Raw genomic sequence first — 26,050 nt, forward strand, 5'->3', positions numbered from 1 at the left:
GGGAGGAGCCAGAGACGGCCACACCCTGTATGAGCAGAAGAATTCAGAGATCAGAGTTTCAAGGAAGTTAAAAGCTGAGGGCTGAAGAGAAAAGTAGGAACACAGTCCCAACTGCTGCTGAGAAGTTGGAACTGATAATCTTTAAAAAGAAGTCACTGAATTGGGCATCTGTGAGGTTTATGGTGACTCTGGAAAGAAGAGTTTGAAACAAGACAGGTGATACCAGAATTAAAACTGAAAAAAATCTCATTATATTTCTAAATTGATGGTACTTTCAAGTTTGCAGACTATTGTCCCCTGGATGGGACCGTTTGCCTATCCCACTGGGAGGCACGGTGCCATTTTTGAGATGAGGCCACACGCTGGGTGAGGCTAGATTTGGGGATGGTGGATTTGTGTGCGAACTATATTGTACTGGTAACTGCATCTGCTCAAAAGACCATAAGCTCCTTGAGAAGTGAATCCTTTCTTTAAAAATTCCACAGATCTCCCCATGAGTAGATAGCAGATACTTAATAAATAATCTTTGAGTTTATTGTCCTCAATGATTTTTAAATAGAACTAAAGGGAGAACCTTTGAGATTACCACCCTGCCTCCCTTTACCAGATCCATCAGAAAGGGGGGCGGGCACAGCGGGTGAAGGGACTTGAAGGAGGTAACAGAGCATTTAGAGATGCAGTGAGGATTCATTTTGCCTCACTCCCAGTCCGGTGCTCTTTCCCCACCCTTGCAAGTATCTCTTTTTGTTCTTAACTTTGTCTCAGAATTCAACAACTGTTTAAACAATTTTTAATAGCAATACGAAGCTGAAAAAATCTGGCAAAGGAGCATTTAACATCTCTGGAGATTATTTGCTGGAAAAGAGAGTCACTGCCTAAATTAGACAAAAATATTTAGAAAATAAAGTATTATAATGAGAAAACTAAAATATGAAACTGGGGGCGCCAATTTTCGGAACATCAAAATGCTGTAATTGAAAGAAATGTTTTGTTTGTTTGTCTTGGCTTTCTTTGTCTGCTTTCAGGAGCCTGCGCTTTCAGTCAATAACAGTTAATTACCAATGATGTGCTGAGCAGGCTCACCACCTCCAAGCACTCCAGGAAACCTCAGGAAATCCGACAGCTATGCAGCTCCAGCTAGTTCCTTCTGTGGAATCAGGACTCACTCATAAACACTTCAAACTAAAACCTACACTGAAAATCAGTATGACTTCAGGTAAATCAGAGACTTCCTCACCAGGAAAGGGTGAGTAAATCTAGCCCAAGAAGCCTTCTTCCTATTGCTACCTTGCTGATTAAACTGCACAGCTGGCCAGTCAACTTTTGGGGAGTACCACACCCACTCTAGGCAAGAAACAGTGCCAAGGTAAAGCAAGAGAAAGACGAATCGCGATCCTGGTGACAATTTGCACAATACGTCCCACAGTTTAAAAGTATGAGGAATCTTCATTCATTTAAAATGTTAACGATGGACTTCCCTGGTGGCTCAGTGATTAGGAACCCGCCTGCCAATGGCAGGAGACCCGGATCTGATCCCTGATCTGGGACGATCCCACATGCCGTAGAGCAACCAAGTCCACGTGCCAGAACTACTGAGCCTGTGCTCAAGAGCCTGGGAGCTGCCAGCACTGAGCCCACGTGCTGCAAGGACCGAAGTCCACGTGCCCTAGAGCCCGCGCTCTGCAACAAGAGAAGCCACTGCGGTGAGAAACCCGCAACTAGAGAGCAGCCCCCCCAACTAAAGAAAAGCCTGCGCACCAATGAACACCCAGCACAGCCAAAAATAAACAAACTATAAAGTGTCAAGCGTTAAACCTGCCTCCACATCCCAGGACAATGCATATAACCATATGGGCCCATGGATTATCAAGCCTCATGAAATAACTCCACAGCCATGGACTACAGACTGGGTAGTACTTCCTGCCATGGAAAAAAGAGGCTGAGCAAGGCTGCCAGGACACTTCAGAGCTGGAGTTCGTGGCCTTTGGTGGCACAGACTCCTTCAAGCATCTGAGGGAAGCCAGGGACCGCTCTTTCCCAGAAACACGCATGTGTGCGTCCAATCAGTGGTTCTGGAGGTGGCTTCACAACTCTGAGCAGAGACTTCTCCTTACAAGTGTTTGAGGAGCAGGAAAAGCCCAAGGGTGGCCAGAAGTATGACTGAGGAAAGAATTGGAGATAGGGCAACAGCGAATCTCCACCAAGGTGAACCCCTCACCCCTTATGTAACTGGGGAGGGAGTGAAAAAATAGGTATTATCCTAGGAAAACTGTAGAAGGTTTTCCTTTCTACAGGCAAGGAAGGAAGGAAAGCATGGACCAACCAGGGCACAGCCCAGTAAGAGGAGTATAGGCAGCTCCGGTCTGCAGGGTGTGTCCCTGGGCTGGGGGCGTGTGGCCCCAGTGGGACACAGAGGAAGCAGCAGGTCAGTGAGCTGGCACAAGGGGCAGAATCCACAGAAATGAGAGAGAAAAACTCCACACTTAGAAAAGGACAGGAAACCCAGAGGAGACGGTGACGGTGCCTTCTCTTTCACTATGTTGAGTCTGACGTGTTAAGATGTCTTTCAGATGCTTAAAAGTTGTTGATATTGAGAGAAAGACTGGAGTGAGTTTCATCTGCTCTTGAGTAAAAGGTGGCGAGAAGAATGTGACATGGAGTGGGAGCCGAATGGACGCGCCAGGAGAGAAGACGCGCTGCTGGTGGTGCTCGTGTGGGTGACACACAGCTGCAGGTAAAGAAACCGGGAAGGCTGGCTACGTGCAGACAGAAATAGCACAGAAGTGAGTGTGCAGTCACGAAATGAAATAAATCAACACCCCAGTGAGATACTCCACCATACCCATCAGGATGGCTGTTAGTTAAACCACACACACACTCCAAAACAAAAAACCTCCAGAAAATAACCAGTGTTGGTGAGAACGCAGACAAACTGAAACCTGTGTGCACGTAAACTCTTGGGAATGCGAAAATGTGGAAAACAGTGCAGGGGTTCCGCCAGAACTCAAACAGAATCACCATATGATCCAGCAATGCCACTTCTGGGTACATACCCCAAAGAACTGAAAGTAGGTACTCATATTTATAAATCGACATTCACGGCACCACTATTCACAGTAGATCAAAGGGGAAAGCAACCCGACTGGCCATCAACAGATGAATGGATAAACAAAAGGTAGTATATACATGCAGCGGAGAAGGAAATGGCAAGCCACTCCAGTACTCTTGCCTAGAAAATCCCATGGATGGAGGAGCCTGGTAGGCTGCAGTCCGTGGGGTCGCTAAGGGTCGGACACGACTCAGCGACTTCACTTTCACTTTCACATATCGGAGAAGGAAATGGCAACCCACTCCAGTGTTCTTGCCTGGAGAATCCCAGGGACGGGGGAGCCTGGTGGGCTTCCGTCTATGGGGTCACACAGAGTCGGACACTACTGAAGTGACTTAGCAGCAGCAGCAGTATATACATGCAATGGAGTAGTATCCAGCCTTAAAATAAGGAGAGAATTCTGATACCTGCTTCCACATGGATAAACCCCAAAGACATTATACTCAGTGAAACAGGCCAGTCATGAAAGGACAAATACTGTGCAATGCCACTTATATAAGATACCTAGGGAAGTCAAATTCCAGAGCCAAAAAAAATAGAATGGTGATCGCCAGGGACTGGGGGCAGGGGGAAATGAAGAGTTACTGTTTATCGAGTACAGAGCTTCAGTATGCAAAGACGAAAAAGTTCTGGACAGTGGTGACAGAACAGCTGCCTGACAGTGTGAACGTACTTAATGCCACTGAACTGGACACTCAAGCGTGGTAAAAGTTATGTTGTGTATTTCCTCACAACAACAGAGGGAGTGTGCAGCAGCCCCAGAGAAGCGAGCGTGCTCAGAGAAAAGCGGCCAGGCGGCCCACAGCTGGCGGCAGCGCTGGTCATCTGGGCCAGATGCTACCAATCGTCGTCAGTGCCGGCAACCAGAGGACAGAGTCCTCAGACACGAGTGTGCAAAGAATGTCAAAACTGGCATCAGCGTTTTCGACCACATCCTGGACACAGTGACAGCAGCCCCAAGCAGATCATACCCACGTGTGACAAATACTGCGCTGAGGATACACAAGCAAGCCGTCTAAGAGGCAGAAACTGAATTACAAACCCTCTCTCCCTACTCCCGCCTGGTTTCAGAAACACTGGAGTGACCGATAAATCTGCCCTCATCTTGGGTCTACTTTTCAACAACTCCACTGTTTCTCACTCACACAATGAGATAACTTAAAGGCAATACACCCAGTGTGGCTCCACTGGGACATTTTCAGAGTGCTTGCTACAGACCAGAGGAAGTGCCAGGCCCTGATTATACTCCTGGTAACACATCTCTTCTCATGGAGTCTCTTTTCTAAAAGGTGACCTCTAAGACCCAGGTTTCTACATTACTGGATGACAGACTGGTTCTCTGGACCACTGACACTCTTATTAGCCATCTTGAAACTAGGCTTGGCACGAAATTCTGATTGCCAGCAGAATGAGGAGATGGACTAGAAAGAAACAACAGTGTTGAGACTGCTAATAAGGAAAACAAAGATAATAATGAACAATAATAAGGCCCTTTATCCAGGTTTTGCTCTATGGAATCTTTGAACTATTAGCAAAATACAAGATTGGCAACTGATTAAATGGGTAGGAGAAGGAGTAGTAGATCAAAATGATTCTGAAATTTTGTTTAGTAAGCAGGTGGAAATGAGGAAAACAGAGACTGCGCCATTAAATATCCACATCTTTTGGAGGAATAAGCCACCCAAAACCACCTTCTGGCTCTGACTCCATTTGCGATTCTTTAGCTAAAACAAACTCAGTCCTCTGTCCATGTTGTATCTCCACGGCAATCAGACTGTGGACATTACAGGTACCGAGCATCCAAAGCTCTGGTGAGTTACAGTGCATATGGAGCATGGGATGGGAGAAGTTAATTCAAAAAAACTGTTGACCATGCTGGTAATTTTTCATGCCTATCATGAAGCCTCGGGTCCCTTGGAATGATCTAAACCACACCTAAATTGTGTTCCCATCAGTCAGAAAATAGAGCTGTGCATATTTTCAGTGGAGAGGGAACTGCCTTGTTCTTGGCAGTGTTTCTGCTACTGTTTATATTTGAACATCCTAATAACACAGCTCATGGTTACACCCAGCCTTCCCAGCCACTGCCTGTATTTACTTCCTCTGCAAATGTCTCAGGAGATGTAGCTGGAGTTACAAGGCTGAACAAAAGGAAGCAGAAACCCCACCATCTGGACAGGGAAGCCAACACTTGAGTCAAGTCTTTTCAGGGAATCGGACTGTAACTGAGCAGACAGACAGAGTTGCCTTCAGTCGTCTTGGGCCTCCTCATGTCTTTTGTTTGAAGCGGCATGGAAGTGTCTTTGAGCAAGTAAACTTGTTAAAGGATGTGTATTTCCTGGAAGATGACACTGGGCTTCCAGACAAACTACTGCGCTCTCGCTAATGAGGCCAGGTGGCCTGCCTGAACATCATGGATGGGAAGGGGGTCATCGGCTGGAACAAATTGTCACTCAGTGTCCACAAAACATGGTTGCAAATGTTTTCACCATTCATCTGCTACTCTGACATACTCGTTACAAAGTATGCTGTCAGTGAATCATCAGTAACAGGAAGAATCATATTGTTAATAGGAGGCAATATTTTTGCAAGTACCCAAAGCAATAAAACTAGTGAAACGGAAACAGTCCCTGGATTAAAGTCAGCAGCTGAACTAGGATTCTGACTTCTTTGTCTCTGGCACGCTAGTTTTGCAGCAAGTTCCTGACACGGTGTGATGTCCTCCTGTGTTAAGAACAGTCTCTTAATGTGATCATGAGTTAGCTACTGAACTGTGTTAAGACAAAGGCTCGTCTCACCAACTTGCATAGGCTTTAGAGGGACTTCCTTGGTGGTCCAGTGGTTAAGAGTCCACCTTCCAATGGAAGGGACTCGGGTGTGATCCCTCGTCAGGCAACTAAGATTCCCACATGCCGAGGGGCAACTAAGGCACCACAAACTACTGAGCCGACCTGCTGCAAACTACAGAGCCCACACGCCACAACTAGAGAACCCCGCAGAAGCAAAGAAGAGCTCTCTTCTGCAATGAAGGCCCTGTGCGACCCCCAGACAAAAAACATGAAACCAGCTTTTGAAAGATGCTGAGGAAAATGGGCCTGTTGATACCAAAGGGTGTCTGCCAATGATTCAAATTCTTCCTTATCCCATCTGTACACACGATTCATAGTTACTAACCATTTACCTACCGTGAGAAGCCAGAAGTCACACAGGCACGGGGGGATACTGTGAGGAGTGACACGTATGTATGTGTGTAGTGGGCTGGAGGAGCCAAGAATACTATTAACCTACTTTATGATCAGGAAAAAAAAATTCAAGAAGGAGGTAAGATTTCAGCATCTATTGGGTTTGATGATGGGAAACAATGGCTGATGTGAGGATAAAGACCGGTGTACCCAGCCTTGGGAAAACTCCCAAGGGAAGGCTCTGATGCAGAAGAGCTTCCATGAAAGTCACTGAACAGAACTGACAAAGGGAATGGGTCAGAATGCATAGTAAGTCTCAGAAAGCAGGGACACATAACAGAGGATAGCATTTTCAAGTTAATTCACAGTGAAGTATTCAGATGCCAGTGGGAAGGAATGGAACTGTAAACGTTATGAAGCCAGAAGGACAGGGTGACGGTCCAAATTTTGTGATGAATGTCACAGCTCATCTCTCTGTTCTTTTCCCCAACCATCCCAGCACATTAAGCACAGTTCACATACCATGACGCTTTATGAACCCATACTTACAAATCTTAACAGATTAATTCATTCAACTAACAAAACTTATTGAGCATTTAACACGAATTAGGGACACTGTTTTGAGTGCTTAGACATAATGAAGAGATTAAAAAAAGTCACAAACTCCTCCGTATAAAAAAAAACAATCTTCCACTGAAAAGGGGAGTGAGAGCATAGCACGTGGTCACTTGGGAACTCAAGGAGCACACACACCCAATATAATACATTTTAAAAAATACTGATTTAAAAAACTGAAATTCAAAATGGAAGATAAGTGAGGAGGCCGCTGCTGAATGAATAAAAAAAAAAAAGTTGTGGGGGAAAGGCTGCTAACAATGGTGGGTTCTTATCTGAATTCAAAGTGCTGCAGAAGGAATCCCCACGCTGGGAAAGAAGTGCATGAGATCAACTTTTCATACTGAAAAAGTCTTAGCAGTTAAGACTTTAAAAGATACATATATATATATATATATATACAGATATACACATTCATGAAATAAAAGTGTTAGCCAACTCAAAGAAGTCTAGGGGACTAAGAAAAAACATGAGCTTTGAAAAGAATCACTTCTGGGGTTGCATCCTATTACCTAGGATGAGCTGTGAGAAAATCAACGACTATCCGAAAATGTTTTTGTTCCCCATAAGATGAAACAAATACTAGGGATGTAAAGATTAAGTGACTGCCCACTGGAGACCACAAAGCCATTCCATCACGCCTGGCCTACCATAATGGCAGCCTAAGTGACTCACACGTGCCAGAATGATCTTTCGAAAACATAAGTTGAGAAGTAACATACCCAAGCAAAGCAAACCCCTCCCGATCGCGGTCAAGGCCTAGCTCTTCCAGGCCCAGCCTGCTCAGCTTTCTCCCATCACTTCGGCCTTCCCCATCCTTCCCCGCCCCAGGGCTTCTGCCAATCCTCTCTAGAATGCCTTCCTTAGGTGCAGCACTAGCATCATCTAAGTCTCTGGACACCAGGTTTTTAACTGTCAGAACCTCAGAATGATCTCCCACCTGAAACGTCTTCCCATGACGTGCACTTCCTATAGTGTGCACTGTTTACTTCTATCAAGCCGCTCACAGTAACGTGTGCCTTTTGTTTCCATCTGTTGCCTATCTTTAAGCCATACGGGAACTCTGAAGACCCATGTGCCACTTGGACCGAGCACCACGCCTGACACTGAACAAATCATTAATACTGTTTTCATTAGATCTCTCAGTGATCTTCTCTGTCTTCAAAGCCAAGAATCAGCACCAAAGCTGCCCATCTCATCTCAAACTGGAAATAACTTATTTTCAGGACTTTTGGTGCTTCCTTATTTGTGATAAATGCCTACTTTCTGAGAAGTAAAGTTTCTTCTACTGAAACTCTTTGGTCATGTAAAGGCGGTATGGTGCAAAAAAACCCAAAGAAGAATACAAACACAGGCACATCCAAAAAAAAGAGAGTGAGAGAGAAAAAACTAATTATGCCCTTTACGGGCTGTGGCCTTGTCGGGGGAGGGGGGGGGGGTGGTGGTGGGAATCACATCACTCAAGTCTTTCCTGTTCCTCAGCCGGGCTCAAGAGACACCTCAAACTCTTCTTAAGAAAAGGAGTCTGGGGTGGGGGTGCAGGGACCACTGCTGCCTGACCAATCATCTCAAAATCAAGTAATGTATATAAAAGTGTTCTGTTACAACTGTAAAACAGCATCTGTGAAGGCAGCAAGCCTGTGCTGAGTTAGCCCCACTACTAAGGGCTCTCATGCCCCGTGAGAGTGGAGAGTATTACGTATTTCAGCATGGTTTTAAATGCACCGCATTCCTGTGATACTGAGACTGAGACTTTCTATCCTCCCTCCCCTCTTTCCCTTTTTTCCCCAGACAGGGAACAGTCACGTCCAACTCTGTGTGACCCCACAGACTGCAGCCTGCCAGGGTCCTCTGTCCATGTGATTCTTCAGGCAAGAACACTGGAGTGGGTTACCATTTCCTCCTCCAGAGGATCTTCCCGACACAGGGATTGAACACTCGTCTTTTACACCTCCTACACTGGCAGGCAGGTTCTTTACCACTAGTGCCACCTGGGAAGCCCAATACCATAACGAGACAAGCACGTAAAGGTCCTAACAACTAGACTCTTCTAAACAAAGGAGGAAAAAACGAAAGGAAAAAAAAAATCACTGTGATTTTATAGCGGAGCTCACATTCCAGAGAAACTAACATGAATAAGATCTTGGATCAAGTTCAAAATGCCAAGTTGCCCACTGCTCTGAGCCCCGGCCTGGCAAGTCAGAGCACCAGCTGACAGAGGCTATGGAGGATAGACGGCAGTTCCCCACATCACAGCCCCTCCACCCGGCCCCTCACTGGTGTCCCAAAGGGTGGTCTTAGTTCACTGGCATCTGCGTCTAGCTTTCTGAGCCATGCTTGGCCTCAATGGATCAGTGGAAAAAATGAGGGAGTCTCAAGTAATAAAGTGAACTGGTCAATCAATGCGAGAGCGCCCCTACCTCCCCGACCGGGACAATACATTCGTACTGTGGCTGCACCCCGCTGGCTCCACACCCTCATCAGCTCAGGTACTGAGGTTCTCTGGCAACTCTGAAGCACTTGGTTGGCTTCCAGTTTCCCCTGCCTTTGCCAGAAAATGGCTAAACTTCCAAAAAGTGCTCCCTGAGTCGTCCAACATTCCCAGACTCCCACCTTATGGCTGGAGGAGTTTTTACTAATTTTAGACTCAAGGATGCCTTCTGTGAGCAATTAGCCGTCCAGAGGCCCCGCCCCCATCCTGCCGAGACAGCCGGCATCACTAACGGGAGAAAACAAACACAGCAATTAAGTCAGAGGCGAGACCTGTGAAGCAGTCAAACCAAGCCAAAACCCGGCCACTGTGCCACTGAGATAAACAGACGAGTGGAGAGCTTTCAAAGGGAATAAATACTATCTTCCCCCCAAGAGTTGTGAGTACAGACAGCAGAAAGAGCAGAGGGGGAAAAAAAAAACCTCAGGCAAAAGACAGACCAGGAGACAGAGGCAGAAGGGGAGAGACTGATAGATAATGATGCCTCTACAGACGGGGTCCCGGGGTGGGGACGATGGGGAAAGAGGGACACAGACCTCCCTGGAAAAGAACAACTGACGGTGAAGTTCTCCACCTGTGATTTACAAGAGTAGGAGGTTCTCTTGAGCAGAAGAATCCATTTTAAAGCAAGTAAAATGACGCTGAAATCTAAGTGACTCGATGATTCTTAAGTCCCCATTGTTTCTGGTCAGATATTCTGCTAGGAACCTTAAAATCGCCAACCCAACTCCACAATCACCACTGTACACACACACACACCTCTCAGCTTTTCTCCCAATACAGGGTGGCCAGGGACCCAGGTATTGGATTCAGAGATGGAAAGAGGCTGTGGCGAGGCCCCTTACCTTCAGCAGTACCACGTCCACAGTCCTGTCCACCTTGGAGATGTCACACAGGCTGTAGCGCCGCTTGTGCCGTTCATACATTTTGTCCAAATGCAGAAGAGAGGACAGGAGACGCAGCAGCGGGACCCACTGTAACCCGGGGGGTTCAGGGTGCTCCCGCAAGCCGCCAGGTCTGCACCTCTCACGGGGAGCGGGAGGGGGTTTCTGCCGTCTGGACTCCTCTATGAAGAAAACCTCGAGGGGGTCAAACCACGCAGGACCCCAAGTCCCTCACCGGATGGAGAACTTCCTGGCAGTGCCTGAGCCCCGGCGTGATGCACACACAACTCACAGTATCCACAGTAATCGCCCCTTGATGCTATACTTTAGTCAGATCTCGACGGAGAGAGAAGCACAGACCGTTTCCATCACGGGCGATAACTCCAGGAGAAAAATGAAGGCTTAACAGGCTACGCATGCCGGCCGACGCACGTGGCGGGGAACAGCCCAGAGCAGGCAAGAAAAAATCCAGTATGTACCTTGTTGGGAAAAGACAAGCAGAGAAGAAGGGAAGACAGCTCTACTTCGCAGGGATGGCGGGACAAAATTTTCTCATGAAAATCTCTTCTTGCTTAAAAAAACAAAAAAGCAAGCGAACTGAAATTCTGAGATTCTGTTCAGAGAAAGAGTCTCTAGTCAGCCTCTCACTCGCCAGGCAGTAGGGCTTGGTTCTGATTTCAGCTGAAAAGTCTAATGACAGCGGAGTGAAAGCAGGAAGGAAAAAAAAAAAGCCCACTCCTCCCCCCCACTCCCCCTTGCTCCCTCCCTCCTGGGGCGCAGGCCCCTCTCCCCTCCCTCCCTCAGGAACGTCACGACTGGCCCTTTCGGCTCAGCACCAGCAGCCTCCGAGGCTTGAAAACCCAAAGGCAGTGCTGGGAAAATGATTCATCCCCAGACGAAGAGGAGATAAACAAGGCTTCCTTTTCCAGCCGGCTTCCTCCTCCTCCTCCTCCTCCTCTCGGGCCGCTTCCTATGAAACAGGCTCTGCAGGGCACCCCCAGAGGTCGGGGCAGCGTGGGGATGGAGGGAGGGGGTGGCACCCTGCACACCGCAGGCGAGCACGACACACGTCTCTGTCCCGCGAAGTCAGGGAAGAGGCCACTACCCTGGCGCGCACTGCAGCGCCCTGCCAGGCACAAACCAGTGATTTAACGTGAGAAAAATGCTAGCCTGAGACTTCAGGGACATGTCTCCAGGATCCACAAGGGCTTACGGAAGTGGCCGGCAAGGCTTAGAGATCAAGAGGTCAGTTAGGTTTTTCTCTCTCTTTTTTTTGCAGAGAGGGAGTGATGGGGGTGGGTGGGTAGGAGGGGTGCTTTGAAGCCAAGTGAAAAGGAGATGAGAAGGAATTGGTGCGCGGGCACGTGTGTCAGCCGCGCTGCATGGGACCAAGAGGAGCCCCTGGACGGGGCTTCTCCCACTCTCGTGAGCCTGCGTGGGGCTCCATCACTCCACACGCCCGCCCTCTTGGCACCCAGGAGCTCTCCGGCCCCACCCTAGCCACAATCATCAGAGGCAGACCTGCTCCAGAACTCGTCTTCTCGCTGGTGTCAGAAAAGATCTAGGAGAGAGAGGAGGAAAGAAAGGGAAAGAATTGAGGAGGACACAGCAGGGTGGTGGGAGGAGGGGAGGAGATGGAAAAACTGAAAGGATGTTCTCCTTCTAGGGAGTCAGGCTGCTGACGTTTCCCTCAGGGGCCACAGGAGGAGTCCTTGGCTTGGCCTTGCCAGTGTGGGTGAGGGGGCTCCAACGCCACAAGCGAAAGGAGAAGAGATTTAATACCGAAATTTCCATCAATATCACCAACAGAGCTGATGGGGAGGCTTTCCAGGAGCAATAAAAGAGGCAGAGATGGGCCGGTGAGTCACCACGTTCTCTGGCCAGGCTGTCAAGTGGCTGACCAGCTCAGAGGAGAGCGAGGCAGTGAACCCCGCTAGGACACACCTCCCTGTTCCCCCGGACATGCGGCAACTGTGGCTCAACCAGCTCAGAGCCTGCAGCCCGTCCATCCCAGTCTCATCCACGGGGTGGGGTGGATGGGCCCTCCCCTTCCCCAAACGCCCACAGCGAGCATCGTGCTGTGACGCTAACGTGGACAGTGAACCAGATGTTGCTTTTCATGAGAGTGACGATGGAAAACAGACGACTGGAGAGAGAAGAAAGATGTAAATAAAGTTCTAATGCAGGCTCACCCAAAGGGTGGGAACCTGGCCGGTGACTAACGGCAACTTTGAAAACTATGTGGTCGAGGATACGAATGGAAAGGTCCTTTAGGTTTTGGTGCAGGGGAAAATGGATGGTTTATTATCTTTTCTGTACGAACTTTCACCAAGCTGTCACTCACAACTCTCCCTCCTCCCCACAGAAAGACAGAGCTGCCTCCCCGCTGTCCTCAACATGGTTTATTCCCCGCTGCCGCTCCCTTCTGTTTTAATTAGAATCAAATGTTTCCTGCTTCCAAGGGTCCCAGGCTTCTCCCTAGGGATCATAGATGCTTTAATCACCATACAGCCTTGCTATTCCCAGTCTTGTCTAACTACTGACTTCAATGCAGCTAATCTGCACTGATTGAACAGATACTCTGCATTTTGTGTTATCTGCATGTATACTGCCTTGCAACAAAGGCAAACAAAAGAAACAACAAAATTTCTGTCTTCAAGAAATTTAAAAGAAATCTGTTTCACAGTAGTACAACTGTCTGAAATGGCCCAGGTTATGGTTTTGAGACAGTTTAATTTTTTTCTTTTTAATTTCTGCTGAGATGCTGGCTTTGCACTGCAGGCTGGAAATTGAGACTTCCTAGTTGCTCGGTACACATAAACATGTTAAGAGGATTTGGAACTGTAATTGCGTGTTCTGTTCCTTCTTGGAGGACAAATCCTCTGGGTAGGGAACACACGCCCTGGGTGGGGAACACGAGTCTGCTTTGCTGTCCCTCTGGATCTGTTCGATACTCGCCACAGAAGACAGAGTCTGCGGTCCTGCGCTTTCGCTGTTGATCTGACAATTCCAAGTTTTTATCAAAAACATCTGGAACTGCTGAGCGGTTATTCTGTTAGGATTTTGAAACTCAGAAACCAATCATTTTATTTCCAAACCAAAGCTGAGACCTATGAAGCTTCGTTTTGAGGATATGTCTCTCTTCCTTTAATTTTGGGAACTTAAAGAATAAAGTATGTTTACTATTCACAACCTCGTTCACAATGATCACTCCCAAGATCACTCACATCTCCCTTCTCTCTGTGCCCCCATCCCACACCCCAGCCACAACAAGGCGGCCTCAGCTCAGTGCAGTCGCTCAGTCCTGTCCGACTCTTTGCCGCCCCACGGACTGCAGCTCGCCAGGCTTCCCTAACCATCACCAACTTCCAGAGCTTACTCAAACTCAAACAAGGAGGCCTACATTCTTCAATAGAAGCAACCAGTGCTAAAAGTCTGTTCATACCACAGGCCTGATGTATCTTATTAAAGAGTCCAGAAAACAAAGTATAAAAATATTTTTATGAATTTTACTTTAACTAGATCGTTTCTATTCATGAGTTAAATTTTCCCTCGATATTTAATTCTAAGATCTAACACTTATCCAAATTATTTAAGCGTTCTTATGGGTCAGTGCTATCTGGCTGCTTTTTAGTGAGGGCACAACCCTACCTGAAGCCCCATAGCAAAGTTTCTGAAACAGAACACTGTCTAGTGGGTGTACTGAAGACCCAAACAGAACAAGGCCAGTAAGCACTGTGGTCGGAGGGCGGGGTGTCTACTGCCACCGAAACATCTGTTCTGCAACCTCAAAGTTTGAACAAACAGCAGTAGCATGTCACTGGCTGGAAGACACACCAATGATCAATTTCGCCTCTGCAAGGAGCACAAGGTGAAAATCAGAGGTTCCTTCCATCCCTAGGTCTGCCACATCTCAGACAGACGCCTGGGCCTAGGTTTCCAGAACTGGGGAGTGAGAAGGGCTGGACACTAGGTCATATCTGAAGTTCCTTCTTGATCTGATATGGTCAGCCTGAGACTAACAAATCTTTATCACTTGCCATTTAACTCATAGCATGTGGGTGCAGCGGAGAAAGAAAAGGAATTGAGAAGTTCTCTCAAAACCTGTTGTAGAAAACAGTGTATTCTTGCATAATTATATTTTCCACCTCCACTTTTCACATGAAATGAAAAGGAAGGAAATGACTAGCAGAGTCGTCAATTTTCATGAATCTATGATTTCATTAATTTAAAAATAGTCATCAAGAGCTACAAACTTGTTGATGGCAAAATTTACTAAAATACAGATAAAACATTTACATTGTTTTTTCTTATTAACAGCTTCCACTTGAGCAACTCCAGTCTGCTTAAACTAAGTCTGCTTCATAGAAGATACCTGAATATTTGAGAGAAGATGAGAAGGATTTACAGCAACTGCGCTGCGCCCACAAAGGATTTCCTTTTCCATTTCAGTTTAGGTGTTTGATCAGGCGCTGCTGATCCTGGAGAGCGAGGCCTGAGGCCCCCTCCCCTGCATTTCTTCCACGCCCAGCTCTGGAAGTTGCAGGAAGGTTAAGAGTAAAGGGGAATAGGAATACCTGTAGGGCAGCAACCAGCCAACCAGCAATTCTACCTGGCAGTCCCTCTACTTTAATCCTTTCTCACCTTTTCCAAGAAGAAACCTGAACACGAGTTAGCTGATGGCAGCAGCAAGAAGCAATTAAGATGGAAGAGAGCAAGACAGAGCTTTAAAACATCTCTTCACCAGCCTGTGCGCCTCGCAGGAAAACAGGTCTCATGGAACAAGCACACAATGTTAAATTTTACTAAAATTACCAGCAGTTTGGTGATTGAAAAGGAAGGAGGAGGGTAGAAAGGCAAACAGCCAGATCAGATTTCGTCTGGAAAAGTGGTGACAGGACCATTTAACCTCTAGGACAGGTCTTCTGGAGGCAAGATGCATTAATAACATTTACTGAGTGCTTCCTGTATGCCATGTGTGCCCACATGTACCATTTCGTTTATTCTTCATAAAAAGCTAAAGGGTGAAATCTCACTGTCCACTTTACAGATGCAGAAAAGTACCACCAAGTCGGGTGTATCTGGTTATGTGGACTTCCCTGGTGCCTCAGTGGTAAAGAATCCACCTACCAATGCAGGAGATGCAGGTTTGATCCCTGGGTCAGGAAGATCCTCTGCAGAAGGAAATGGCAACCCACTCTAGTATTCTTGCCTGGAACATCCATCTCATGGACAGAGGAGCCTGGTGAACTAAAGTCCACGGGGTCGCAAACAGTTGGACACGACTTAGCAACTAAACAACAACGAGGTCACACAACTAATGAGTCTGCATTAAATTCCATTTGAGAAATCTTTCTTTCCATATGCATCTTATTTTGTCTTGAGTAATCCCCCTAAACTGAAAGAAAGAACTCTCAGGGAGAAAACATAAGTTAAAATTTCAGGAAACAAAACTAGAACTCACTTCTCTTATCACTGGCATTCTTTTTTTTAATCATTGGCATTCTTACATCTGATTTTACAGAAACGAAAAAGGACAGAAAAAGACTATTTTTTCAATAAAAATGACAAATGGTTCCTAATTTTAGAAAGTACTGGTAGAAAAAGTGTGTTATTACACTAAATGGACTCAACTTCTTTGCCATCATTTTAATATTTGATGTTTAATTTTTTAAAATAGCTTCTCATTGTGTTAATGTTATAAAAATCAGAACACACACATCCAACATAGAGATGAAGAGTTTTACTGACAACTGGTCTCCAGGTCTCCTTCAGAATGAGTGGCTGTACTGCTCTGTTTTCCTCTTGGGAACAAACATAAGTTACTTCTTATGGCAGCTTCTAAATGAGATCTGAAGATACTCATGACTCACCACCCTCCTGAAAGCTTCTCCTCTGGCTCGTGGGTCCCACAACTGTTCCCCATGCCACAGGGTACCCGACTGAGGGCCCTTCAGTTAGTGGGTGTCCTTCGTGTGATGCGAACACCAAGACAAAAACCCCCTGGTACCGAGTACACTGGGACGACTAAGATCAAACTGCCTTTCTTTTCAACAGACATACCACGCTGCTAGACGAATGTAAGCTCGCGGCGAAGTCGCCTCCCATACCTTCTCGTTGGACATACCAAAACAGGTCTCTTTCATACTATAATCACGTGATTTTACTGTAAACCCCACTTTATACATTTTCCTCTTTAAAGTGTACTAGGTATTTTGTAAGCATTTAATTTTTTTAGAATTTTCAAAGTGTCCCAAAGAATATGGCTTTAAAATACATCAGTATTTTAAAAACCTAGACTGCTACGGATGCCCAAAATGGCAAGTTTAGTATCAATAACCATTTAAACAACCAACAAATTCTACATGGAGGAATACTGTTGTGATTGCTACAACGTCTCACGAGTCACTGTCCTGAATCTTCAACAAGCTTTTTGCAATTAGTTCAATCATGAGACAAATATTCACTGAACACCTATGCTTGGCGCTCAGAATATAATAGAGAGAACCAGACGGACATTAAATACTAAAAACAACGTGTGTGAGAAGTGCCCAAATAGAGGACTCCCAGGCTACCGCAAGCGCATCTGTCTTCAAATGGAACATCAGCGTCTGTGTCTGGGGCGTGGGAGAACGGCTGACGATGGAAATCAACACAGAGATGTGACATCGAGGAGCCAGAGAGCAAGAGTGGTAAACAGAGCCCGATGCCGTGAAAAAGTCAGGTCGTAAGAGAGCTGGCTTTTGCTCTGTGGATGCTCTGTGGACCCTGGGTGGGGAGGGCAAGTTCTGGGGCCGTAGTGGAGTGAGGAAGGCTGAACTGCAATTTCTTTTGAATTTCTACCATTTCACAGGGGAAATTTTAAGTTCTGTCATATACTCCACTTCTTCTGGTTATCTCATGAGACATCTTACTCTTCAGACAAAGTGCCTCAGTGAATCCTTAAAGAATGGCTGCTACAGGATGGCTAACCTGGGAATAAACACTTTAGTGTGTAAAAACCTTTCTGAGAAGGAAACGAAGCATCAGCAGAGGAAAAGGACCGCTGACACGAGGTGAGTTCTACGCCCGTTATTTCGGTTCTGTCCGCCAGATTGTGTCAGAGACCGAAGGAGAGCCCTTGAGTGCACACACTGCGTCTTGGTCAGGAATATGAACAAAGGCTACAGCTTGAGGAGAGAGCAGGGTGGACGGTGTTTGGCAAGGAAATGGAAACAGAAGGGAACGGCCAACAACTGAGAAACTCCCTTTCCATATGATCATCTATGAAAATAAGAACAGATCTCATTCCATAAGACAAAGGCAATGAGGTCAGGGAAAAGCACTGGCAACTGCAGACATAACTTCCCAAGGGACAATGTCATCACCAGCGTGTCACGGCCAACTAGCAGCCGACTAGCTAACATCAGCCAAGATTATTGATCCGTTCGACAATACTTAAGTATCAGCTGAAGTTGCAGGGCTCTGTGAGGTGTCAGGAGAGACGTCAAGATGGATGAGACACTTTTGGGACCTGAAGGAAACACACCAGGGACCGTGGCATGGACTGACGTATGAGAAAACTTGGGCAGTGCAAATGTCATGCGGGATTTCAGCGAGGAGTAAGGAGTCTGGCTGAGCTAAGCAGGCAGAAAAGTTTCATGAAGGTGGTAGTTTAACATGAAGGGACAGAAAGACAGAAAAAGGGAGGGAGGAGGCAGGCAACCCCGATGCAGACAGAGATTGAAGGTCCAAGTGCTGATGTGTGGCAGGTATGACCGAGGACTGGCAAGCCATCCGTTAGCTGCATCGGACTCAAGACAGTGCTATGACACTGGTCTGGACAAGCATCAACAGCCTAGATTACAGAAGCATGCAACGCCTGCTAAAGAGTCGAGATGCTACTCAGAGGCAACAGGGAGCCACCAAAGAAGTTACAGGATGGAAGCAGCACAATTTGCGCTATAATTCAGAAAATCTGTGCGAGTCTCTGGCCTCATCAAATCTCCTGCTTGTGGGGATACCATGCCATGATCCTTATCCAAACCTTGTTTGCTGTCAGTCCTCAAGATGAGTAAACAGTTGGTCTCTCGAGGTTCCACAACTAGGATGCGAGGGTTCTTCATACTTCAGTGACCCTGGTTCTTAGGACAACTGTGGCTTCTGTAATTCCCTACCTGGTCTCTCTGCCTTCCCACATTTCTATTAACAGTCACGCTCTCTGCCAACTCTAACTCTCCTTGTAACTCTGTGCTGTGAACCATGCTGTCCTTAGATTGCACTGGTGTTACAAGTTCCATCCTGGGTTCCTCCTTGCGGCTGCACGCTGCTCTCTAAGCAGAATGCTGAGGGCAATGGAGTACTCCTTAAATCTCTCCCAGTCTCTCCAAAACTGGTCCGAGACATCTGAGGACTAGAGGAAAAACTGATTATATATCCATTTCCTGCCACAATCATAATCCTAGGACTTTTCAAAAGGCTGACCAGACTTAGTTAGTAAGCGAGAGAAGAAGTCTTGGTCAGTGTTAACATACACAAAAGGTGAGCATCTGGAAGAGTTTTTACACTTAAAGGATAGAAGTCCTGGCCAGACATGAAAACTGGTGCTCAAAATAATCATACCTTTAGGAAAAGTCTGAATCCCACATAAAACGAAAATGTGTCACTTTAGGAAATCACTTGACTTATTCTTATTTTTCACTTCACAGAATGAAGAACAGCTCCAGCAGAGTCAGTCAGACGAGCCAAAAAGTGACTCAGCTTCCCATGGACAATGTCCCTTGGCCCTCCCAGGCAAACACACAGTACAGTCATGCCTTCCAAAAAAATGAAGAAGTATAACTTGCTTTTTATATCAACTGTCGAAAAGACAAAACAAAGGGAAAAGAGAAAAACCCTCCAAGAAGAAAACCTACTTTTTAACACTACTGACGGGAGATAAAAATAATAAAAAGACATACAGTAAAAAAAGAATACACACAAGTTATTTTGTATATTCATGCCTGTGGCATGAATACTATGTAAGTATTAGTTGCTATGATAGTTTTATTTTTATTATCATTGCATCTTTGCCTTATTTTTTTAAGGAGGCATCTAAGTCAGCTTACAATTGATGCCTTCAAATTGTGGTGCTGGAGAAGACTCTGGAGAGACCCCTGGGCAAGAAGATCAAATCAGTCAATTTTAAGGGAAATCAACCCTGAATATTCACTGGAAGGGCTGATGCTGAAGCTCCAATACGTTGCCACCTGGTGCCAAGAAGAGTCGACTCACTGGAAAAGACCCTGATGCTGGGCAAGATTGAGGGCAGGAAGAGGAGGGAGAGGCAGAGGACGAGATGGCTGATGGCACCATCAACTCAACGGACGTGAGTTCAAGTGACTGCAGCCGACAGTGAAGGAGAGCGGAGTCTGACGCGCTGCAGTTCGGGGATCACAAAGGGGCAGACACGACTTAGCAAGTGAGCATCAAACAGAAGGGCGCACACGGGAAAAGCATGTAACCGAACACCCCACTCTAAGTCAGCACTGAAAGAGCACAGCGCTTCCGCTGTGATTCAGATCACTGCGCTCCCTCTGAAAACACTCTGCATCACGAGACAGCAGACCAGAGGGAAAAGTCAGGCTTCCATTCCTCTGCTAAGTGGAGAAGGTAGGGTGCTGCCCCGGAAGCTAAGACTAAAGGAACTTCTCACCATCGAACCTGAATGCCGAGTGGTTTTAGGGAGAAGCGGTTCTGTAAACTTTAAGGTCAAGACAGGACTGGAAACCCAGATCGAAGAGTTAGCTTTGGGGGAAAAAAAAAAAGCCTCTTCATGTGAGGGTAAGGGAAAGAAGAAAAAGACAGATATTTATAGATGTTTTTTCCTGGCCAATCCCCAAGTGCCCAATTTGGACTGAACTGAAAATGTCCCTGAAGAGTCCCCCTCCAGACAGCCAAAATACCAGTGACCGCTGGGACAGAGAGCACGTGGCTCTCGGAGGAGACTGGGAGGAAAGCTGAGGACCACGCCAGCCTCGAGGGCCTCTCCCCTCACCTGCCCCCGAAGACTCGCCCCCTGTGCTCAGTGAGATGCGACACCCACCTGCCTCAAGTCCATGCTCCTCCCCACGGAAGCAACACCGGTCAGAAGACGCCTTCAAGTGCGATCACAGCCCGATGCCTCCACTGAACACCTCAGTCAAAAAACTGGCCTGTCCTTCCTCCAGCTCTATCAGAACTGTGCTAGCCCTCCTACCACACTTAAGTCACCCACACACTGATTATCAGCGTTTTCTGGCAACCTGCGGTACAAGTTTCTTGGACCAGGAAATCTGTTTACTTGGGCTTTCCTATAGGTTCTTGGGCTTACTGAGCATTCAACAAACAGTTCCTATGTGAACGAAACAGTATCTACCTCTCTGTCTGAAGAGGAACTTTCAGGGAAGGTCACCCACTCTCAGAAGCAGATTAAACTGGGGCAGGCAACCTATATTCAGAAGCTCCTTTATTCATAAATTTACATAATTCATGGATTTTTGATACAGAGACATGAACTCTTGTATCAAAGGGATGTCTGCTTTGCTCAACACAAACAGATGGTGTTAGTTAAACCTCATCAGTAAATGGGACACGTCAAAAATTAATCAGCAAGTAAAAGAACAGAATCCTCTGCCTACCCTGAATTATTTTTTTGAGAACAACTGCAGTTTGGGTGGCTTCTGTAAGATCATCCCTGCTAGGGATTTGTCTATCTACATACATATTAATTCGGGGTTATTTCATTTGTTCATAATTTTCACCTGGTATCCCACTATGTATTTTATATGTATATATATAAACATAATACATGTACACAATAGTCAATTCAGGACCAGGTTTCATGGAAGCATTTTGATACTTTCTCCAAAGATATGCATGTGTGTATGCAGGCGTGCGCGCGTGCATGTGTGTGTATGGGTGTCTGTGCATGTAAATTTAATGCCTCAGCATACTGCACATCACTGACTGGCCATGCGCTGTGTCAAGAATAGCACACCTAACCAATCAGGGAGCCCGTGGAGACAGTGTAAGTAACAGGTAGGAACATGAAGTACTATTACGGTAATCTCATGAGCTCCCAGCACTCAGCAGGAGGGACACAGAAGGCTTGCTCAGTCTGTCCCTGCAATCTGTACGTATAAGAGTATTATTAACCCTTCTCTTTTGCCTCCCCTGTGAACACGTTATAACAAGAACTGCGTCCGTGCTCACTTGCTCAGTCCTATCCAACTCTTTTGAGACCCCAGGGGCTGCAGCCCTCCAGACTCTGTCCATGGGATTTTCCAGGCAGGAATACTAGAGTGGGTTGCCATTTACTTCTCCAGGGGAGCTTTCCTATACAGGGACTGAATCTGTGTCTCCTGTGTCTCCTGCACTGACATGTGGATTCTTGGACCAGTGAGCCACCTGGGAAGCAACAGTAAGCATTAGTATTCTGAAGAGCACAATTGTTTAATGTGGCTTGCTGTTACTGTCTTTCTTTCATAGAAGCAGACTTTCCCTGGATCTGAATTCTAATGGCTCTATGCCATTCTTACACTGATAAATCCTAAGAAAACCCTTGATCTGTTCTGTGTTACTACAAAGGTCACTCTCAATTCTACGCAGAGGTTCAATCCCAAATACTGGTGTTAATGGGTTATCAATGTGAAACTTGCTATTCTCCACATAATTTTTAGCTGCAACTCCTGGCATCCTGATTAAATCAGCCTTTTAAAGCTGCACTAACAAAATGTAAAGGTTTCAAATATATTTGCTACAGAAATAGGAAATCAAGAAAAAATTAAAGAAAAAAAAAAAAAAACAGGAAATCAAATTTCAAAAGAAAGGGAACTACTTAAGGTTTTAACAGTGCCCTAAGGAGAGATGTTGATAAGTAAAGTATAATCTTCAGTCCAATGAAGTCATACTTACAAAAAAACTGTCAATCAACTAGAAAATATGCCTTGTCAAACTACTTCCTGTGTTCCTTCTCCTTTCAAGATGCCCACCAGGCATCGTACATGATAAACGCCCATCGTATGTGGGACGCTGTGGCAGGTACCTAACATGGCTAAGGGAGCATCCCTGGCAGGAGGGGCGGTACTGCCAGGCTTCTTGGTTCCTAGCAGCTCCACCAAGAGCGAAGAGGAGGCTACACAAGAGGTCTGTGGTGCAGAATGACACAGCCCTTCCAAGAAGGGTCTCAAAGAATCAAAGACTAAGTACCCAGGGAGGTTCCCAGGATGCATTTCACTCAGAATACCTGGTAGATAGAGAGGAGTCTGGCGTGGCTGGCAGCTGGCCTGTGGAACAGCAGAGCTGATGGGACTGTCCAAGTAATCCGAGGAGCCAGACTGTGAAGTCCCAGGCACACCACCAAGTTCAGCAAGCATCTCTAACATGACCCAGAGCAGTGGGTCTCAATGTGTGGTCTGCAAAACCTTCAAGAGCCTGGAGACCTCTTCAGGGCATCCGTGGGGTCAAAACTATTTTCATAGTCATCCTAAGATGTCATTTGCCCTTTTGCTGTATTGACATTTGCACTGACAGGCCTTAGCACAAATTAAGGCAGAGGTACCAAAGTGAATCAGCGCTTTGTACCTCTTCACAGTACAAAAAACAAAAAGAAACAACACTTTCACACAGAACATCCTTGAGGAAGCTGTAAACATTATTACTATCATTCAGTTTCAAGCTTGAGGTACACATCTTTCTAATACTGTGTGACAAACGGAAAGTTGACATAAAACCCTTCTGTTATGGAGGTATGACTGTTGCCCTAAGGAAAATCACTTGTGCAATTTTTTAAGTTGTGAGAAACTATTAAAATTTCCCTTCCTTTTCTTTTTCTTTTTTTACAGAAAAATGTTTTATTTTTTAAATGCCAATAAATACAACATGTGTACAGTATGATAACAAAAGCTCCCCTCAAATATCCCAATCCCTTCCCCAAATATACACACCATGCCTCCCTCCTTGCTGATAACAGCAGTTAGCAAATGTGGAGCGTATTTTACAGACTTTTATCTATGCATCTACAAACATACACACACATACACAACTGTAATGGAGGATAGTGTTTTTGAATAAGATTATACAATGGCAAGCCACTCCAGTACTCTTTTTTTTTTTTTTTTTTGAACAGAGGAAAATTTATGCGTCGAACCTGGACTGGTCACTTATGATAATATACATGCTACAATTCCATTCTCCCCAATCATTCCACCTTCACCCTCTCCCACAGAGTCCCAAAGACTGTTCTAAATGCCTATGTCTCTTTTGCCTATGTCTCTTTGTTCTAAATGCCTATGTCTCCTAAAGACTCTACCAGAAAACTACTAGAGCTAATCAATGATTACAGTAAAGTTGCAGGATATAAAATCAACACACAGAAATCCCTTGCATTCCTATACACTAATAATGAGAAAATAGAAAGAGAAATTAAGGAAACTATTCCATTCACTGCTGCAACGAAAACAATTAAATACTTAGGAATATATCTACCTAAGGAAACAAAAGACTTGTACATAGAAAACTATAAAACACTAGTGAAAGTAATCAAAGAGGACACGAATAGATGGAGAAATATACCGTGTTCGTGGATTGGAAGAATAAATATTGTAAAAATGAGTATACTACCCAAAGTAATTTATACATTCAATGCAATCCCTATCAAGCTACCAACAATATTTTTCACAGAACTAGAACGAATAATCTCACAATTTGTATGGAAATACAAAAAACCTCGAATAGCCAAAGCAATTTTGAGGAGGAAGAATGGAACTGGGGGAATTAACCTGCCGGACTTCAGGCTCTATTACAAAGCCACAGTCATCAAGACAGTATGGTACTGGCATAAAGACAGAAATATAGATCAATGGAACAAAATAGAAAGCCCAGAGATAAACCCACGCTCCTATGGACACCTTATCTTCGACAAAGGAGGCAAGAATATAAAATGGAGAAAAGACAGTCTCTTTAACAAGTGGTGCTGGGAAAACTGGTCAGCCACTTGCAAAAGAATGAAACTAGAACACTTCCTAACACCATACACCAAAATAAACTCAAAATGGATTAAAGATCTAAATGTAAGACCAGAAACTATAAAACTCCTAGAGGAGAACGTAGGCAAAACACTCTCTGACATAAATCACAGCAGGATCCTCCAAGACCCACCTCCCAGTATATTGGAAATAAAAGCAAAAATAAACAAATGGGACCTAATTAAAATCAAAAGCTTCTGCACAGCAAAGGAAACTCTAAGCAAGGTGAAAAGACAGCCTTCAGAATGGGAGAAAATAATAGCAAATGAAGCAACTGATAAAGGATTAATCTCCAAATTATACAAGCAGCTCCTGCAGCTTAATTCCAGAAAACTAAGTGACCCAATCAAAAAATGGGCCAAAGAACTAAACAGACATTTCTCCAAAGAAGACATAAAGATGGCTAATAAACACATGAAAAAATGCTCAACATCCCTCATCATCAGAGAAATGCAAATCAAAACCACAATGAAATACCATTTCACACCAGTCAGAATGGCTGCTATCCAAAAGTCTACATGCAATAAATGCTGGAGAGGGTGTGGAGAGAAGGGAACCCTCTTACACTGTTGGTGGGAATGCAAACTAGTACAGCCACTATGGAGAACAGTGTGGAGATTCCTCAGAAAACTGGAAACAGAACTGCCATATGATCCAGCGATCGCACTCCTGGGCATACACACCGAGGAAACCAGAATTGAAAGAGACACATGTACTCCAATGTTCATTGCAGCACTGTTTATAATAGCCAGGACATGGAAGCAACCTAGATGTTCATCTGCAGATGAATGGATAAGAAAGCTTTGGTACATATACACAATGGAGTATTTCTCAGCCATCAAAAAGAATGCATTTGAATCAGTTTTAATGAGGTGGATGAAATTGGAGCCAATTATACAGAGTGAAGTAAGCCAGAAAGAAGAACATCAATACTGTATATTAACGCATATATATGGAATTTAGAAAAATGGTAACCTGAACCCTGTATAAAATTTCCCTTCCTTTTCATGCACTATATTTGTGAAAGGCTGGATTTTTCCCTAATGCAATGGCTTGAATGTATAAGAGATGTGAGAATCTGTTTTCTGCTGAGCCAAAAGTTTGAGTAAAACAATGTCACCTCTTCTAATTTTGTTTTGGAAAGCTGTTTTTCATGAAAATATACTCTTTATGTTAACAAGTAGTAAGTTTACTACTGCTGAAAAGTGAAGTAGTAGAAGTGTTAGTCGCTCAGTCATGTCCAACTCTTTGCTATCCAATGGACTGTAGCCAGGCTCCTCTGTCCATGGGATTCTCCAGGCAAGAATACTGGAGTGGGTTCCCATTCCTGACACAGGGATCAAGCCCGGGTCTCCTACTTTGCAGGCAGGTTCTCTACCATCTGAGCCACCAGGGAAGCCCTGATGTTACCATGAATGAATTAATATTTTAATGTATCAGTTTTAATTTCTAACATAGTAGATATTTATAGATATAACTCATATAAACAAAATTTATTTGGAGTCCCCAATAACTTCTTGAAGTATTAACGAATCTTGAGACCAAAAAGTTCAAGAACAGCTGAGTTGTAAGGCAGGAAGAGATGAGTGCTAAGGAGACCAAAGAGCCCAGGTGAGAGATGAGGGCACAAATATTTAAACCGGAAGTGTGAAGGGACAAGGTAAATTTGACCAAAACATTTTTGTTTTTAATTTGGGCTAAGAAGGAGGAATCTGGGATGAAACCTTTCTAGCTTGCAGTCTCTT

At 45.2% G+C, this 26,050-nt stretch overlaps 1 protein-coding gene across 9 annotated transcripts in view; it reads right to left on the reverse strand.

The window, feature by feature from the left end:
- AKAP13 (A-kinase anchoring protein 13) overlaps nucleotides 1–26,050 on the reverse strand; it is a 315,522-nt gene that overhangs the window by 98,947 nt on the left and 190,525 nt on the right. Inside the window, exon 1 of one of the 9 annotated variants that reach the window (XM_088829676.1) lies at nucleotides 10,243–10,964. The exons of the other annotated variants lie outside the window; for them this stretch is intronic. Coding sequence (XP_088685802.1) covers nucleotides 10,243–10,323 — 81 coding nt within the window. The 5' untranslated portion in view covers nucleotides 10,324–10,964. Of the gene's footprint in view, nucleotides 1–10,242; nucleotides 10,965–26,050 lie in introns of those variants that run through there. 9 annotated transcript variants of the gene reach the window in all.

Source organism: Moschus berezovskii, chromosome 21 (genome assembly GCF_049115385.1).
Source record: "Moschus berezovskii isolate FMDL1 chromosome 21, NW_MosBer_1.0, whole genome shotgun sequence".
Taxonomy (NCBI): Eukaryota; Metazoa; Chordata; class Mammalia; order Artiodactyla; family Moschidae; genus Moschus; species Moschus berezovskii.